General features: G+C 37.9%; 5 protein-coding genes across 5 annotated transcripts; 2 read left to right on the top strand and 3 right to left on the bottom strand.

Moving 5' to 3' along the window:
- Nucleotides 1-560: 560 nt before the first annotated feature.
- On the bottom strand, nucleotides 561-2,035 carry LOC111437058 (uncharacterized protein At4g28440-like). The gene is made up of 2 exons (XM_023074889.1): nucleotides 1,671-2,035; nucleotides 561-1,017 (listed from the first exon to the last, which is right to left on the bottom strand). Exons 1-2 carry the CDS (start codon nucleotides 1,918-1,920, stop codon nucleotides 830-832), a joined length of 438 nt encoding a protein of 145 aa, XP_022930657.1. The 5' UTR covers nucleotides 1,921-2,035; the 3' UTR covers nucleotides 561-829.
- A 751-nt stretch (nucleotides 2,036-2,786) lies between these two features.
- Nucleotides 2,787-4,089, top strand: LOC111437059 (eukaryotic translation initiation factor 1A-like). Its single transcript, XM_023074890.1, has 2 exons — nucleotides 2,787-2,862; nucleotides 3,403-4,089. Exon 2 carries the CDS (start codon nucleotides 3,417-3,419, stop codon nucleotides 3,852-3,854), a length of 438 nt encoding a protein of 145 aa, XP_022930658.1. The 5' UTR covers nucleotides 2,787-2,862; nucleotides 3,403-3,416; the 3' UTR covers nucleotides 3,855-4,089.
- Nucleotides 4,090-5,808: 1,719 nt separating this feature from the next.
- Nucleotides 5,809-11,692, top strand: LOC111437057 (transcription initiation factor TFIID subunit 6-like). Its single transcript, XM_023074888.1, has 13 exons — nucleotides 5,809-5,932; nucleotides 6,208-6,365; nucleotides 6,555-6,641; nucleotides 7,342-7,443; nucleotides 7,525-7,633; nucleotides 8,228-8,328; nucleotides 8,413-8,550; nucleotides 8,649-8,744; nucleotides 9,070-9,194; nucleotides 10,275-10,407; nucleotides 10,671-10,796; nucleotides 10,885-10,999; nucleotides 11,207-11,692. Exons 2-13 carry the CDS (start codon nucleotides 6,240-6,242, stop codon nucleotides 11,578-11,580), a joined length of 1,632 nt encoding a protein of 543 aa, XP_022930656.1. The 5' UTR covers nucleotides 5,809-5,932; nucleotides 6,208-6,239; the 3' UTR covers nucleotides 11,581-11,692.
- Nucleotides 11,674-12,309, bottom strand: LOC111437060. Its single transcript, XM_023074891.1, has one exon. It carries the CDS (start codon nucleotides 12,166-12,168, stop codon nucleotides 11,755-11,757), a length of 414 nt encoding a protein of 137 aa, XP_022930659.1. The 5' UTR covers nucleotides 12,169-12,309; the 3' UTR covers nucleotides 11,674-11,754.
- A 2,435-nt stretch (nucleotides 12,310-14,744) lies between these two features.
- LOC111437061 lies at nucleotides 14,745-15,313 on the bottom strand. The gene has a single exon (XM_023074892.1). The coding sequence runs from the start codon at nucleotides 15,262-15,264 to the stop codon at nucleotides 14,851-14,853; it is 414 nt and encodes a 137-aa protein (XP_022930660.1). The 5' UTR covers nucleotides 15,265-15,313; the 3' UTR covers nucleotides 14,745-14,850.
- Between the last annotated feature and the right edge of the window lie 1,644 nt (nucleotides 15,314-16,957).

Below are 16,957 nucleotides of genomic sequence, written 5' to 3'. Positions count from 1 at the left end.
CGATGCTTGACTCTAATACTATTGTGTTATGTTCCCTTCTTCAATCGATGTGGGATCTTCCCCATTTGGAGTTTAGTGTTCACCGTCTGATACCTGACTCTGATACTATTTATAACAGCCTAAGCCCACTGCTTGCACTCTTGTAAAGAATGTTTTGTTCACCTCCTAACCTCCAATTGCACACTCTTATAAAGAATGTTTTGTTTAAGATTGAGATCTCACCGTTTACATTTATAGGTCCAACAATAGATTTTAAGAATTCAGAAGGTAATCATCCACTCTATTTAAACGGTGACTGGCTTGGAACCAAGTTTAGGCGGTGAAATTCGATGGCGTGAAAATCTTGTTTTAATTTTTGCTTCTTTTGCACATAAGCTTCAAGTCAATCTTCTAATTTGAATGATTTAGACATGTTGAAATTCTATCTTAGAAATGATCAAAATTTATGATGAGTACACATCTGTGATAGTTAAAGGATGAAAGCTCACCTTTTGATAAGGAAACAATTGATCAAAGAAGTTAGCTGAATGTCACAATAGTTAGAGACAAGTGATGCAACATAACGAAGATCCATGAGTAAAACCTTCTATATACTTTTCCAACCAATACAAGCAGATAAATTAACATTTGGCCTTGCCTTCCAAGATCTGTATCACATTCAGACCCAAATTAAGCAGGTAGAACACTTAGTAGTCACAGCAATAGTCAACTTATATTACCCTCCAGCAAGATTTGTGTTCCCATATAAAACTGTATACCAGTAAAAAAGCAGTCCACCACACAATAGAGAATGTAAATCCATGATAAATTAACACTGCATACTTCGAAGTCACTCTTCAACATTAACCAGTTCATACTCAACCAGTGACAGATTGTTGTCCTCTATAACCTCGAAGTCAGCTGGTTCGGCGACTTCAATTCGTCCCCATTTATCTACTGCTAACCTCATAGAACCTTTGAACATGTCAATCTTAGCATTCCGCAGGGTCACAGTGTTTCCTGGCTTCATGAGATCAACTGCAAAAATTACAAACATTGGTTCAGAATGACATGAAAACGCCATAAGCTCTGAACCTTTTCATTTTGCTGGTGATGGGTAGGGAGCAATGATTGAAGATTACTCCACAGCCTTTAGAACTCCCACAATAAGTTGAACACAAACTCAAATTTCCCACTAATGTAAGTTCTTGCGTCCATTTCAATAACCAACAATAACAAAATATAATCATCCAGCTTCAGAATATCTTTTGATGCCAAAGAATTTAGAGAAGTACGTTGCTTGTTTATACACTACCATAAGAACATAACCATTCAAACACAAATTAACTGAACAAAAGATCCCCCAAGCTTATATAATTTTTTTTTGGGACTCATTGTAACTACAAAGGAAATTTCTCAATTACAAAAGAAAAGTTTCCATTCCTAGTTATAAAAAAAAGTTACAGAGAAGAATACTTAATTCACCAAGAACAAAGATGAAGTTCGTAACCAAAAAAGAACATTCCAACAGAAACAAAGAGCTCTCAATTCTAAAAAAAAAAATATCTAAACAAAAGGAAATCCATATCCATCCAGTCTATCCAACTATTTTAGTAACCATACACAAAATCACCTCCAAAAAATGAGAAAAATTAGGTTCACGAACATTCTACATCAACACAGAAACGTACCTTGGTCATTTCGAGCTGTGAAGACGATAGAACCAGTCTCATCACCAACAAGACATTCAGAGATGCGAGTTAATTGCTGAGGGCGAGCCGTAGGCATGGCGGATCGTCCTCCTTTATTGACAACCTTGACATTTTTGGAGCTCACGACCTTCACGGTGAGAGTGTGGCCGCTCGAACCAGGCTTTAGATCTTCAACTTTAATAAACACAGGCTTCCTCTTTGCCGGGGCATTCACTGCTGGCGTCGCCATGGAAATCGAAGTAACAGAACGAAACCCTGTCGCCGATGAAAGGGAAACGTGAAAATGGAGAATGAAATCGAACCTGAGGATCAAAACCCTAACCCTAAGAATTTAATTTCGGGTTGCTCTCGCATTTGGGATTTTCAGATATTGGGCTTTACAAATGGGCTCGGTTATAAGTTTGGGCTTTGGGATTTGGGCTTGGGCTTTTCAATCTTCAAATGGAACATAAAATATAAGAAAATAACTCTATTAATTGAATGATTTATTTGTTTATTAAATAATTATTGTCGAATATTTTTCATATTAATGATATGGGAAACATAATTAATGGTATTAATATGATCTCCATAAACCATGAATCCATTAATAATTCGGGACACGTGAGCCAAGAAGTTCTAGGCAATTCTCATGATCCCAGTCGATCACGGTTCGTAGTTTGTTGGGCGCTTTTCTTGCTTTTTATGAAGTCGCCCTTACTAATAATAATGAAGGGGCTTCTTTCTTCAAATATCCTATAAAAAAAAAGTTGGGGCGGCATAAGCTCAACTTCTTCGATTAGGCTACCACCCAGGGGTCCCTGACTTGATTCAACGAGGGTTTCACTATCTCTTTGATTAGTGTGTACGAAAGTCAATTGACCTTAAATAGTGTGTACGAAAAGACGTTAAAAAAAGTCGAGAATCCCAATTATTTATGAATTATTTTTAGTGAAAATAGGAGTATATACTAGAAAACTTCCCATGCATCAATTGGACCAACTTTTTGGGCTTGTATATGGATCATAGAAACGGGCCCAAATCCCGAACCCGACCCGACCCGACCCGACCACAAAGGATTCTCTGTACCACGGTTATAAGTGCATAAGAAAATTCTCATTCCTGAGGTTCGAATTTAGACAGCTTTCTTTCTTCTGTTAGCTTGCTCGATCAAATTCTCTGTGCTAAGAAGGTACTCTTCGGCTGTTCTTTTCCTTCAAATTCATAACCATGTCCATGCATGTCGATTTTAGGGATTTCTATGTATACTCCTCTTCGTTAGATGTTCTTTTGTTCGGTTATTTTCTCTGGTGCTGAAGAAGATGATGATAAGTTCATTAATTCGAGGGAATATTTTCGATTTTCGTAGTAGGTTGCCAGTTTTTTTGATTTCGTACTCTTTAATTGCTTGCATCGCATGTAAAACGGTGGATTTCAATGAGTACCGATGCAAAAAGGTTATAGTAGTAAGAGTTTCATCAGAAAGCTGAAAGGGGATTTTCTGTTGTGCTAGTTAAACCCCACGCGAGGGTCATATTTGCTGATTGGTTACTCATAAGTGTTGTCTGCCTCTTTTTCCTATTTTGGCAAATCTGTTCTGATATTCATAGTTAATTCAGATTTTGCTAGTGATCTTCTTCACATAGTTGTTTATCGAACAAACTCCCCTTTATTTTCTAGCTTAGTTTGTGAAGCTATGTTTCTGGTGGCTGATTTTCCATTATCTTGATAGAATAATTTGCAACCATGCCAAAGAACAAGGGAAAGGGAGGTAAGAATAGGAAGAGAGGTAAGAATGAGGCAGATGATGAGAAGCGTGAGCTTGTGTTTAAGGAAGATGGGCAAGAATATGCTCAAGTGCTCCGAATGCTAGGTAATGGTCGGTGTGAAGCGATGTGTATCGACGGGACTAAACGTCTTTGTCATATTCGGGGAAAAATGCACAAGAAAGTTTGGATTGCAGCTGGGGATATCATACTCGTTGGTCTTCGTGACTATCAAGACGACAAAGCTGACGTGATTCTCAAATACATGCCTGATGAAGCTAGGCTTTTGAAAGCTTATGGTGAGCTACCTGAGAATACACGTCTTAATGAGGGTATTGTTGGGGGTATGGACGATGACGATGAAGGTGGTGGTGATGCTTATATCGAGTTTGAGGACGAAGATATTGATAGGATCTAGATGCCAGTCCTCTGTTTCGAATAATATCTTAGTAAAGAATAACTATACTATAGTGGAGTGAAGTTGTATTATCGAATTCCATTTCATAGTCGTCCGAGAATGGAGATGGAATCGGTTATAACCCATGAAACATCTGGTCTTTTGTACTATATGATTGCATATGCCCCTTCTGGGTCAATAAATACCTCTATTCTATCATATGCATCTTTAAAGAGAAGCCAGCTCTTTATGACTACCCAATTTCTGAGATGGTCTAGTACCATTCTTCTTCTTGTTCTTCTTTTTAAGTGCTATATGTGAGCTATGAATAGATATCCATCTTGAGGAAGTACTTCGTTTTGACACTATAAAGAATTGTACTTTTTCTTCTTCTGTTGTCTTGTGTTGCTTCAATGGTGTTTATCAGTCTGAACTAAGGTCAATAATAAGGATTTTACTTTGGATCGAAATATTGATCTCGAAGGTACGTGGGACTCACTCCTAATAATCTTCAACAATCCTCCTCTCGAACAAAGTACATTATAAGCCTCCCCCTCAGGCTTATGGAGCTCTCGAATAGCCTCCCCTTAATCGAGGCTCAACTCCTTTCTCTGGAGCCCTCGAACAAAATACACCCTTTGTTCGACACTTTAGTCACTTTTGACTACACCTTCGAAGCTCACAATTCTTTGTTCAATATTTGAGGAGGATTCTATTGACATGACTAAGTTTAGGGCATAATTCTAATACTATGTTAGAACGAACACGGCTCTCCACAATGGTATGATATTGTCCACTTTGAGCATAAACTCTCATAACTTTGGGGTTTTCCAAAATGCCTCGTATCAATGGAGAGAGTATTCCTTGATTATAAACCCATGATCATTCACTAAATTAGCCGACGTAAGACTTTCATCATCCAACACTTTTCACTATTCATCCATCTTATGTTTAGGTGGTTGCTAACTGTTTATGATAATTCTTATCCTTAGTATACAAGGGGTTGCCTTAACATAAATAGTATCAAAGAACATAAATAGTATCAAAGATGATTGACTCGATGGTTTCAATTTCAATATGCATCTTTACATTTGAATCAAACCATTGGGATACAAATGAAATTGAAAACTAAAGCAAGTGAAAGAACAACTAAAAAGGAGAAGAAAGTTCAGCTTGGCATTTCAACAAACAGGTTGCCGACAATAACAAAAAAAGAAAAAAAAGAAAAAAAAACAATTCAGTACAAAATCGAAAAAAACCAAAATCCCATCTTACATTGTTCTCATGGTTCCTGAACGAGCGATTCCTCAAGAACACCTTCCTCTTTAATTCCCATTTCAATTCAGTAAAAACATCAAAACCCAGAACAGAAACCCTCGGAAAACAGCCTTCTTTTAGTCTTAACTCTACTGAAAGTCATGCCCAGAGAGCGAGAGAGAGCGAGAGAGAGAGAGAGAGAGAGAGCGAGAGAGAGAGAGAGAGAGAGCGAGAGAGCGAGAGAGAGAGAGAGAGAGACCTGCAAGTAATGGCCACAACTCAGATAAGCTGCAAAATGGGGGCAGTGTTTCTAGAGCAGGGCATGGGCTCAATCTCAAATGAAATAAAGGCAACCAAAGAAAAAAGATATATATATTTTTTTAATTTAAATTTTTTCTTTTGGGATTAAATTAAAATTTTATATTTAATTCTTATCACATCGTGAAATCATCTTAAGCGTCTTTACGTCTGGTTAGATATAAAAATAAAAATTTAAAATTTAGTTTTTATTATTTGGTGATTTATTTATTTATTTATTTTTAAATTTTGTACTAATTCTTGAGGTGTAACAATAGTTTTTGCAATTTAGTCTGTATAGTTTAAAATTTTAAATTTAGCCCTCTTAATATGGTCTAATTTTCAAAAGCGTGTTTGCCTGGAGATCCGAATGAAGACATGTTCGGATCCGAAAAGCGGGTCACCCGTTTCATCCGGGTTCGCTTAGTTCTACATTATGTACCTGCCGTTTCTACTGGATCCATTCTGCGGGACTTTCCTCTTATAAATTGCTAAAGCTTCAAACTTCCTGCTCCTCCGCTCACTCCCCACTCATCATCGTTACCGTAAGCTCTTCGCTCTTTGAAATTTTGCTTCTTGTTGATTGTCGATTCAATTTCAATAGCGTAGTTTTGTTTGTCGGAAGTGGAATTTTAGGGGAAGTGTGGGGAATTTCTTCATTTTTACATTTAGTATTTTGTTGGGTCTTTGCAAATTTGCCCACTAGGAGCTTTTTTGGTCAAGCTTAGGTCTAAGCTTGAGAGGGTCTTTCCCCCCTTCTTCTCTATGAATCTTGTCCATTTTTACGGAGGTTTTGGTTAATTGGCGTTTTATATTGTAGGACGTATGTACATCAGATTTTGAAGCAAGAAAATGAGTATTGTTCCTAAAGAAAACGTTGAGGTCATTGCGCAATGTATTGGGATCAATAATTTGTCCCCAGATGTCGCATTGGCAGTTGCTCCTGATGTGGAGTATCGTTTGCGGGAGATCATGCAGGTAATTTTCTTGTTTACGGAATGGATGTTGGCATTCATGCTATATAATGTGCAGCCAAACTGAATGAGAGGTCACACATCTTTGTTCTGGTGGTTCTAGATTATGATACCTAAAACTCTGTAAATATAATGTGACTTGTAGAATATGAAATGATGGATGAGCTAAATCTTTCTCTTACTCAAATTTTAGGAGGCCATCAAATGTATGCGTCACTCGAAGAGAACTACGTTGACAGCCGATGATGTTGATGGTGCACTAAACCTGAGAAATGTGGAGGTAAATACAATGAGTTTTAAATGTTGATGATCTTGATTTAGGGTGATCTAATAGACTGTAGTAGTTGCCATTCTGATGAGTGATGCACCATTTAAGGAAGCCATAAGTTTCGTTATGTAAAAGGATTTAAATTGGGACCATCTGAATTTTTCTTACCACTTCCTGTGTCTTTGATGCCTACTGCATCGTATTGACATTGGCAATCAAAATGATTGGATCACTTGAAATATCCATGAATTGGTGATGGAAGACTTTCCACTTAATTGAATAAGGGAAGGGGAGAGGGAAGCGAAGTTTAGCGAGTTTTCTGCTAACCGACCACTACATAAGCCGCTACCCTCGAGCTTTCTTTGCCAGCTTCCTTTCATTCGCTTTGCGGGAGCCGCACCACACATCACTAGAAGTCAGAGGACCCAGACTACCCGCCTAACCCCTTTTTAATCACTCCATTCATCCAAAAGAGATTGGGCCTATGTATTTACACGACGCTTGCAGATTTGACTATACCTACACTCGGGAGCCGATCCCCTATTGATCTTGTCACCACGCCCCAAAATGGGAGCTCGTGTGGAATCTTTTCATTCTAGCGTAATAGAAGGGCGATTAAAAAAAAATCTCCTTTAACGTGCCTTTTTTCCTTTTTTCAATTTGTAATAAAAGGAACATTATTCACTCTTCCTTTTTGATGTTGATGTGGCAGCCAATGTATGGCTTTGCTTCTGGAGGCCCCTTGAGATTTAAAAGAGCTATTGGACATAGGGATCTGTTTTACCTTGAGGACAAGGACCTGGAATTTAAAGATGTAAGTAATTTTTTCACCATTCTAGCTGGTCCATTCTGGTCAACGTCTTTAAATGAATGTGAACGTGTGTTCTACTCATAGGTCATTGATGCCCCATTGCCAAAAGCTCCTCTTGATACTGCAGTTTTTTGCCACTGGCTAGCGATTGAAGGTGTACAGCCTGCAATACCAGAAAATGCTCCTGTAGAAGGTTTGTCTCAAATCTGACTAAAATGTGATTGTTGTTACGCACAAGTCTGGCAGATAGTTTATTTGGATACCCAAAATTTAAACAACTGAAATTTTGCTAGCAGCCATTTACATGGTAGCATGTAGAAGATATTTCTGTGTTCGTTGGTTTTGAAAAAAAAAAAATGTTTTCAGCGAGCGTTCGAGGGCCCAAATGAAAACCGACTACAGTTAACAAAACAATCTTTTTCCATTGTTGGTTATGGAGGAGTTTGCTTATGATCGAAGGGTCGTATGGTTAAATTTATTTTAATATTTCCAATAGGAAGATAGAATTAGATGTACTTTTATTCTTTATTCTTTCATTTACTCTTTCCCTTTTTCCCTACTTGCATAGTTGCAGTAGTGTTAGGAACCACGACTCTCCCCACAATGACATGATATTGTCCACTTTGAGCATAAGCTCTCATGACTTTGTTTTGGGCTTTCCCAAAAGACCTCATTTATAAACTCATGATCATTCCCTAAATTAGCCAACGTGGGACTCTCTCCTGACAATCCTCAACAAGTAGTCCAAGTTATTTAACAACGTGTATATTGTCCTTCCTATCTACAGTAATTTTACCACCTTCTGATGTCAAAATTAATGAACAAAAGGAGGGGCTTCCTGTTGACATTAAATTACCAGTTAAGCATATACTGTCCAAGGAGCTTCAGGTAATTGATTTGTTATTTGCTTATATTGTTCTGTTAAAGTTTAATCGGTTGCTAACTTACATGTTTTCATTACATTGTTTGCAGCTATATTTTGACAAAATCACGGAGCTTGTTGTTAGTAGGTCTAATTCAGTTCTTTTTAAGAAGGCATTAGTGAGTTTATCTACGGACTCAGGACTTCACCCATTGGTTCCTTATTTTACATGCTTTATAGCTGATGAGGTATGAATGTTTGAGCATACAAGATCTGCAGATTCCATTAGAAGTTCTTATGAATTTTTATTTAGAATTTTTTGTTCTTGATTCTCCAACGATATCAGGTTGCACGTGGACTGGGTGATTATTCCCTTCTTTTTGCTTTAATGCGTGTTGTTTGGAGTCTTCTTCAGAATCCTCACATCCACATCGAACCTTATGTGAGTTGAATTCAATGTATCTGTTAAGTCATCTTTTTTCTCTAAAGATTGAGTTGAGGCTCACGAATGTCTAAGTTAGTGGTATTTTGACAACTCGTAGATGTTCTATAGCAGCCAGGTCACTATCAACATCCTGGCCTGCTTTATCTTCCATGATTCTCATAATTCTTCAACTTGTTCAAAGGATATTTAGTTTGCATTCTATTCTTACATTGTGAGTCAGCCATGTTTTGAGGCAACTATAAGGATAATATTTATGGTTTTGCTTGGTGCTGTCTGTGGAAGGTGTTAATCTGTCTCTGAGGCAGGTGTCTTTTCTTGTCAGCTACACCAAATGATGCCATCTGTTGTGACCTGCCTCGTCGCAAAAAGGTTAGGGAATAGGCTTTCAGACAACCACTGGGAACTTAGAGACTTCACAGCAAAAGTGGTTGCTCTAATCTGTAAAAGGTGATTGATTTTGCCAGATCTACTTAGTCAAATGCTTATCAATTTTGAGTATGGCCATACACAATTAGGGCTTGGTTTTTTGCATGGTTTTGGAAGTGCATGTCTTGTATGACCTAACAACATGATTTGATTATATAAATAGTTCAGGCGTATGTAGAAAGCATATCAAACTGGATTTGGTATTTATAAATTTTACTTTACATCGCTATGGAGACAATAGGTTACTTTAATATTATGTTTTCATTAAACCTGCTCGGCCATGATGGAGGTCATTCTCCTCCATCATCTTAGGATAAGGGGCATATTATGAGATCCTATATTGGTTGGAGAAGAGAAGGGAACAAAACATTCCTTACAAGGGTGTGAAAACCTCTCCCTAGCAGACGCATTTTAAAATCTTGAGGTGAAGTTCGGTAGGGAAAGCCCAAAAAGGAGAATATCGGCTAGCGGTGGGCTTGGGCGGTTACAAATTGTGTCAGAGTCAGACACTGGGTAGTGTGCCAGCGAGGACGCTGGCCCCCAAGGGGGGTGGATTGTGAGATTCCACATTAGTAGGAGATGGGAACAAAGCATTCCTTATAAGGGTGTGGAAATCTCTCCCTAGCACGCGTTTTAAAACCTTGAGGGGAAACTCATAAGAGAAAGCTTAAAGAGGACAATATCTGCTACCGGTGGGCTTGGACTGTTATACATATACTTACATATACTTGCTATTATTTGGGGATGAGGTTAGAGTGGAGTTGAGAGATCTCAGTTTCTTGTTAGATTTAATGCATCTCTTTGAGCATCTATTATGGAGACTCTTCGAAATTATCCTTTAGGCCGTGTTTTTTCGGATTAGACCCCTTTTCTGAATAGTTAGTTTCGGATGTGGCGTTCCCTTTTGTTGGGCTGTTTTCTTCATGCCCTTTTGTGTTCTTTCATTTTATTGTCAATGGAAGCATGTTCTGGATAAAAAACAACCTATTAGGCTAAAACAAATGTTTATACCGTGGTATAATTCTTTGTCATCTGCCATTTTCCTTCCAAGGCGTCTTGCTTTTGGATCTATTCTGTAAGATTGCAGTTCCAATGTTGCAGGTTCGGTCATGTTTACAACACTCTGCAGACAAAGCTCACAAAAACTCTTCTTAATGCATTTTTAGACCCAAAGCGGTCTCTGACTCAACATTATGGTGCAGTTCAAGGCTTGGCAGCCTTGGGGATGAATGTGGTATGCTCTTCTCACACGCTTCATTAATTAGACTATGGGGTTGAAGATTGGAGAAGGATGCAAAAAAGAAAATGACTTAATGGAAAGAAAACTAACGTGTTTGAGGAAGGGAAGAGATTTAGATATGATATCCGCATCTCTCATTTGCAATTTCAGTAGAAGTAAAAAACTGCAATGATCTCTGACTTCTTAGTTATTTATGATTGGTATATTTCAGTAATTCATGCATAGATATCAGTTTATAATAGTGATATTCTATATAGGTTCACCTCCTTGTACTACCAAATCTTGAGCCATATCTGAGATTTTTGGAACCTGAGATGCTTCTTGCTAGTCAAAAGAATGAGATGAAACGGCATGAAGCTTGGCGTGTTTATGGAGCCTTGCTAGTGAGTTTTCATGCAACTTTCTCAGTTTCTTACCAGAATGTTCCGTAGAAACTGATGTAATCTTATAATGACATAATACATTTTTCAGCGAGCGGTCGGTCAATACATATACGATCGTGTCAAGATTTTTCCTCCTCTGCCTAGTACGCTTGCAGGTTCTGTCCTTCAGACGAATGCAAAAGTTATCACCACAACATTCTCAAGTACGTTCTTTGCAACTTTCTTTGAATTGAACTACTGAGATGCAAAAAAAACCATCAACTTCAGTCTTTTTTTTCTCTAAGCTGGAAATTTTTGTTCCTAGAATGACTTGATGTAAATATTTGATGCATCCTAAGTTTTGGAGTATTTTAGTTCTCGATGAAGTTCACATGCTAAAATTCATCTATTTTCGACACGTGTAATGTTAGACAAGCGCAAGTCGAATGCAGACCACTTAGAAGGGCAGCCTCCGCTCAAGAAGATGGTAATCGATGGCCCGATGGGTGTCACGCCAACTAATTCATCGGCATCATACATGGAAGGAACAGTCATTCCAGCTGCCTCTGGCAATTCCAATCTGATTTCGCCTACATCTTCTCGACCGACGCAAGACGAAATGGTTTCAGGCAGCACTAGTAGTAAGGGCAAGCGTGACGATCAAATTCTTAAAAGGTCAGCTGTCCTATCTCAAGTCTGGAAAGAGGATCTTAATTCTGGAAAGTTGTTAACATCTATGTTAGATTTGTTTGGTGAAAGTATGTTCTGCTTCATTCCATCTCCTGAATTGTCCCTGTTCTTGTAGTAACTATCATCTATTTGCAAGTAGAAAATACGGTTCGTGTTGCGGTAGAATTACGTGTAAGCTAACGGCTATATATATACGTTTTTCGGAATCTAGAGGAAATTTTTATGCATTGACATTCATTTGCTGAAAAAGAACTAATACAGTTCTTATGAATAAGAGCAATCGGAATGCTCAAGTTGTCATTATAGCAACTTCTCTCTCAACAGCCTTCATCAAGAAGCTGCCCTCTTCTAGCACCATTTGAACAGGTAAAGCTCCAATCCCATTAGCCATAGCTAGCATCATCCTTTTGTTCTCAGCCTTAAACTCATCCAGATCAACCGTTCCACTCGAGTTACGATCAAACTGCAAAAACATAGAACTATAGACAGAAGAAAGCTCATCTGGATCAGGCTTCACGTCGATTCCAAAATCGGCCTCGATGACCCTGAGGCTCTGCAACTCCTTCAACATCTCACTAAAGGAAAGGAGACCGTCATGATTCGTGTCGAGGTGAGCAAACCGGTCTCCTATGCAGGCACCAAAGGCTGCCTCATCTTCGACGAAGTTGACAATGGTGGCACTGTCCAATATCTCCACACTCATTTCTGATCTTTAGCTGAAGAACAGAGGAGATAGGAGGAAGGTAATGGGGAATGATCTTGAATTGGGTCAGGTTATCATATAAATAATCTCTCTGGAACCTTCATCGCTGTGGCCATTTGTTTTTTATTTCAGTGTTTTTTGACCAAAGAAAGCCCAAACAAAGAAGGAATTATTCCATTTTACCAACGCTTCACCTTTTGAAAGTGAATCATATTCCCATCAATGTGAATCCTAAATTTTTTAGGCATTGCATCAATGCTTAAACATGTTTTAAAAATTTCATCTAAGCTATTTTAAAATAGAATAAATTATTTAGAGGGTATAGCTCAAGAGTCGGAGAAAGAAAATTATTCTCTTATTCACACAATTTTGAAAAAACGAAAAAAATCTTGTATGTTTGGTAACGAACTTTACTTTGTTCTATACAAACCTAAAAATATATCAAACAAGATCAATATTCATGATTCTTGGTTGAGACTTGAACATCTATTAATGTACTTATGTACTTAGTAATTTGTGTATCTCACCATTCATGTTATTATTAAATGTATCCTCCTTTAATTTGAATTTGAACAATTCAATTTTTTTTTTCTTTCTCGGAAGTTTAGTAAATACATCAAACTTTAGTACTTTCAAACAATGCAATAATAGAACCATAACGGCTAAATCCACCACCGTTAGCAGATATTGTTGTCTTTGGGTTTACCCTCAAGGTTCTTAAAACGTGTCTGCTAGGTAGAGAGGTTTTCACACTCTTATAAAAGGTGTTTCGTTCTCCTCCCCAACCGACGTGGGATTTTACAATCTACTCCCCTTCAGGGCTCAGCGTCCTCGCTGACACTCGTTCCTTTCTCCAATCGACGTGGGATCCCCACCAAATTCACCTCCTTTGGGGCCAGCGTTCTTACTGGCACACCGTCTACCTCATGTCTACCCCCCTTCAGGGAACAGCTTCCTCACTGATACTCGTTTCTTTCTCCAATCGATGTGGGACCCCCACCAAATTCACCCCCTTTAGAGCCCAGCGTCCTTACTGACACACCGCCTGCCTCGTGTCTACCCCTTAGGGAACAGCCTCCTCGCTGGTACATCGCCTAGTATTTGGCTATGATACCATTTGTAACGACCTTAGCCCACCGCTAGCAGATATTGTCATCTTGTGGGCTTTCCTTTTCAGGTTCCCTTCAAGGTTTTTAAAACGCGTCTCTTATGAGGAGGTTTCTACACTCTTATAAAGAATACTTCGTTATCCTCCCCAACCAATATAAGATCTCACACATAGCTTAGAGTAAATCGATGAAATTAAAAGTTTATGATAAAAATTGATACAAACCGATAAATTTGTCGAATTTATTATTTTTCTCTTGCCCAAGTAAACCGACAAAGAAGAAGTCCATTAGGTCTAGTATTCAATATTTGAATTTAGAGGAACACAACATATCTTAGAACTCACTTGTACAAACAAAAAAGAAGCTCAATTAGCAGCCACTTTCATGGCTTCAAGAAGCTATTTTGTTCAGCCATACACAGAAGAAAGCTCATTTGGGTCAAGTTTCACATCAATTCCAAAATGGGTCTCAAACATCCTAACACCCTGCAGTTCCCTAAGCATCTCTCCATCGAAAGAACGCTGTCTCTGTCGATGTCGAGGTGACTAAAACGCTCTCGAATCGTCGCGCTAAAGGGTTCTTCATCTTCCACACAGCTTTTGGTGCGTTGTTTAGTTTAAGGATGTTTGATGGTTTTATTTCTAAATGTTTTTGACTGTGTTCCATGGATTATAAGAAGAAGAAGAAGAAGTCAAAATCTTTGTGGAGGCAATTGCGGAGGTTGGTCGCATTAGGAATAGAGGTTTAAGAAATCCCTTCAAATCTAATGGCTAATAATGAAGCATTTGATAGTCAACATGCATTCATTATTATTATTATTTTAAATTATATTCCCATGTTCTTTTTCTAATTTTTTGAATATTAAAGGTGGTAAATGGAAATTAAAAGAATTAGTTTTTTTTAAAATATATTTTTGATCTATATTCTCTCCTTCTACTTTAGTAAACATCAGTAAATTCCATTTTGGGATAACTTTAATACCTCATAGCACATAATTGTGTCACGGTGAGTGTGAGTCTTGCAAGACGAGTATTTTGAGCGTCTTCCATTAGTAATAGGTTTCTTAGGATAGTGTTGGGCGGCACGCATGTGCTAATACTGTACTCTGTCCCTTGAATCCTTCTACTTTAGTAAACATCAGTCAATTCCACTTTGGGGATAACTTTAGTACCTCATAGCACATACTTGTGTCATGGTGAGTGTGAGTCTTGCAAGACGAGTGTTTTGAGCGTATTCCATTAGTAATAGGTTTCTTAGGATAGTGTTGGGCGGCAACGCGTGTGCTAATACTGTGCTCTATCCCTTGAATCGAAGGTTGGTATATATTGTTGTTATATATTGAATCCATTAGTAATAGGTTTCTTAGAAAACATATGAGTGAGAACAAAACATACTGAACGTGATTATATCGTAAAGAAAGTAGGGAAATGTCTGTCAAATCACTTTCATTAAATATACTTCACCAACTAAGTAAACTCTCTAATTCAAAATTTCAATGAAATTCAAAATTAAACACAATTACATAATACACAACAATGCAATGTTTAACATAATCATCAAAGAGTACTTTGAATTAAGCACCAACTTTGGTGGATTCTCTCTCCACCGCTTTCTTCAAAAAACTATTCTCTTCCAACACCATTTGAACCGGCGAAAACCCTATTCCATTCGCCATTGCCACCATCATCTTCTTGGTTTCTTCCATGAACTCACCAACATCAACTTTCCCATCGCAGTCTCGATCAAATTGCAGAAATAACGAGCCATAAACAGAAGAGAGTTCGTCCGGGTCAGGTTTCACATCGATTCCAAAGTGCGTTTCGAACACCCTAAGACTTTGCAACTCCCTTAACATCTCTTCATAAGAAAGAACCCCATCTCCATCGATATCAAGGTGACTGAAACGCTCTCGAACTATTGCACCAAAAACTTCGTCATCTTCCACAAAGTTGACAATGGTGGCACTGTCCAAAATTTCTACGCTCATTTTGAATCGTGGTGGGAAAAACAGGAGGGAAAATGTTCAAAAGAGAAGAGGAGAAGGCTTAGATTGTGAAGAAGTGAAATGTTCATTGTGATATATATAGAGAGAGTTTTTGCGCGTTGTTTAAGGATTGTTTGAGTACTTTAAGGTTTTGGGCCGTTGGTTTCTTGTCTCCATGTTTCTGACTGTCTTCCAACCAACAAATGGCATTATTAGTTGGTCGGATTCGGGAGAAGAGCTTTAAGAAATCCCATCAAATCAAATTGCACCACTTTGGTAATAAAGTATTAATAGTCCATTAAACTACAAAGACCTAATTAATTTTTTATTCTTCATGCCCCAAGCTTTAGTTTTGTTAATAGAGCTACTTTCAATTTTATAATTTAACTTAAAAAAAAAAAAAAAACCAATAGAATCGAACATTTTCATTGAAAGTGGAACGACCCATGTTTAAGATTTGGACTAGGATTCGGAATCTAGATTTGACACTATGAGGTTTTTATGATTGAACCACCGAAAATGAAGGTACATCTTGTTGGCATAGGTAGTCATTTTCAATTATTTTAAGCATTTTTAAGTCATTCTACCATCACACCTCTTATTTGGTTATAGTTTCGGTAGTTCATTTATGTATCTCTCACTATTAAATAAAAAAGTCTTAACAATAAGAAGACGATTTAAAAATTATCTCCAAAGTGGAATTGACCCGTAACGACTCAAGCCCAAGCCCATTGCTAGCAAATATTGTCTTCTTTGAGTTTTCCCTTTCGGGCTTCCCCTCAAGGCTTTGAAACGCATCGGCTAGAGAAAGGTTTCCACACCCTTATAAAGGGTATTTCGTTCTCCTCTCCAACCAATGTGGGATATCACATGACCGATGGTAGTTGGTCGAAGCTCTAGTAGGTAGCCACTCCCTTCTCAGGAAACTGTCTTGCCAGAAAGTTGGCGGGCTTGCTTGTAGGTTGTGCTATGCCTTGAGATGGTCATCTCCTGTCCCCCTGCCGGCTATATCAATAGGCAACCACGGAACAATCTCAAAAGAAAATGCTCTAAAGAACATATACATGGTCGGCTTACGTACGTCTCCTTTAACTAGATATGGCAGAAAGTGAATAACTTAATCAATATACTAAAAAAAGAAAAAAAAATGCATACTCAAAGCTCATCTAAAAGACAATAAAATATCTAAATCAACATAGTTGAGTGATAATTGATCTGTGCCCCTTAAAAGAGTTTGAAGTTCCAATCTCCCTATTCCACATATTGTAAAAAAATAAAAATAAAAAACTCTTAACTAAAATAACCAGATGACATTCTCGTAGATTCTCTCCCTACTATTTCTTTAAAGACGACTTATTTGAATTATCGATTCGAAAAGAGAAGTGGCAACTACTACTGAGCTAAGTTCATGTTATTGACAAAAAAGACAACTTTATTACTCTATACTATTCACATTGTCACAACCACATTCTTTGTTTTCATTATGAACACATCCGATTCAATCTTTTCAAACAAACCATCTCGATAGCATCACTTTTAAGTCAAAAGCGGGTCGCATCTCTTCATACGAAAGAAATACAATTTCCGTAAGTATGAAGGCCACTAAATGGTCTCATATTGATATACTCAAAACTTCTTCCATTTAACACAAGTTGTTGATAGTGGCGTAGCTATTGCTGTTCAAAAAGGCCTTCAA

This window comes from Cucurbita moschata, unplaced genomic scaffold (assembly GCF_002738365.1).
Source record: "Cucurbita moschata cultivar Rifu unplaced genomic scaffold, Cmos_1.0 Cmo_Scf00062, whole genome shotgun sequence".
Classification (NCBI taxonomy): Eukaryota; Viridiplantae; Streptophyta; class Magnoliopsida; order Cucurbitales; family Cucurbitaceae; genus Cucurbita; species Cucurbita moschata.
This window is presented reverse-complemented; position numbering and strand designations above follow the sequence as displayed.

Excerpts from the sequence above, each read along its gene's own strand:
- LOC111437057 (XM_023074888.1), top strand. The coding sequence starts at position 6,240 with ATGAGTATTGTTCCTAAAGAAAACGTTGAGGTCATTGCGCAATGTATT. Across the intron at positions 8,745-9,069 it reads ACATCCACATCGAACCTTAT|CTACACCAAATGATGCCATC; the intron begins GTGAGTTGAATT and ends TTTTCTTGTCAG. Across the intron at positions 11,000-11,206 it reads TATCACCACAACATTCTCAA|ACAAGCGCAAGTCGAATGCA; the intron begins GTACGTTCTTTG and ends GTGTAATGTTAG.
- LOC111437061 (XM_023074892.1), bottom strand. The coding sequence starts at position 15,264 with ATGAGCGTAGAAATTTTGGACAGTGCCACCATTGTCAACTTTGTGGAA.
- LOC111437058 (XM_023074889.1), bottom strand. The coding sequence starts at position 1,920 with ATGGCGACGCCAGCAGTGAATGCCCCGGCAAAGAGGAAGCCTGTGTTT. Across the intron at positions 1,018-1,670 it reads CACAGCTCGAAATGACCAAG|TTGATCTCATGAAGCCAGGA; the intron begins GTACGTTTCTGT and ends TAATTTTTGCAG.
- LOC111437060 (XM_023074891.1), bottom strand. The coding sequence starts at position 12,168 with ATGAGTGTGGAGATATTGGACAGTGCCACCATTGTCAACTTCGTCGAA.
- LOC111437059 (XM_023074890.1), top strand. The coding sequence starts at position 3,417 with ATGCCAAAGAACAAGGGAAAGGGAGGTAAGAATAGGAAGAGAGGTAAG.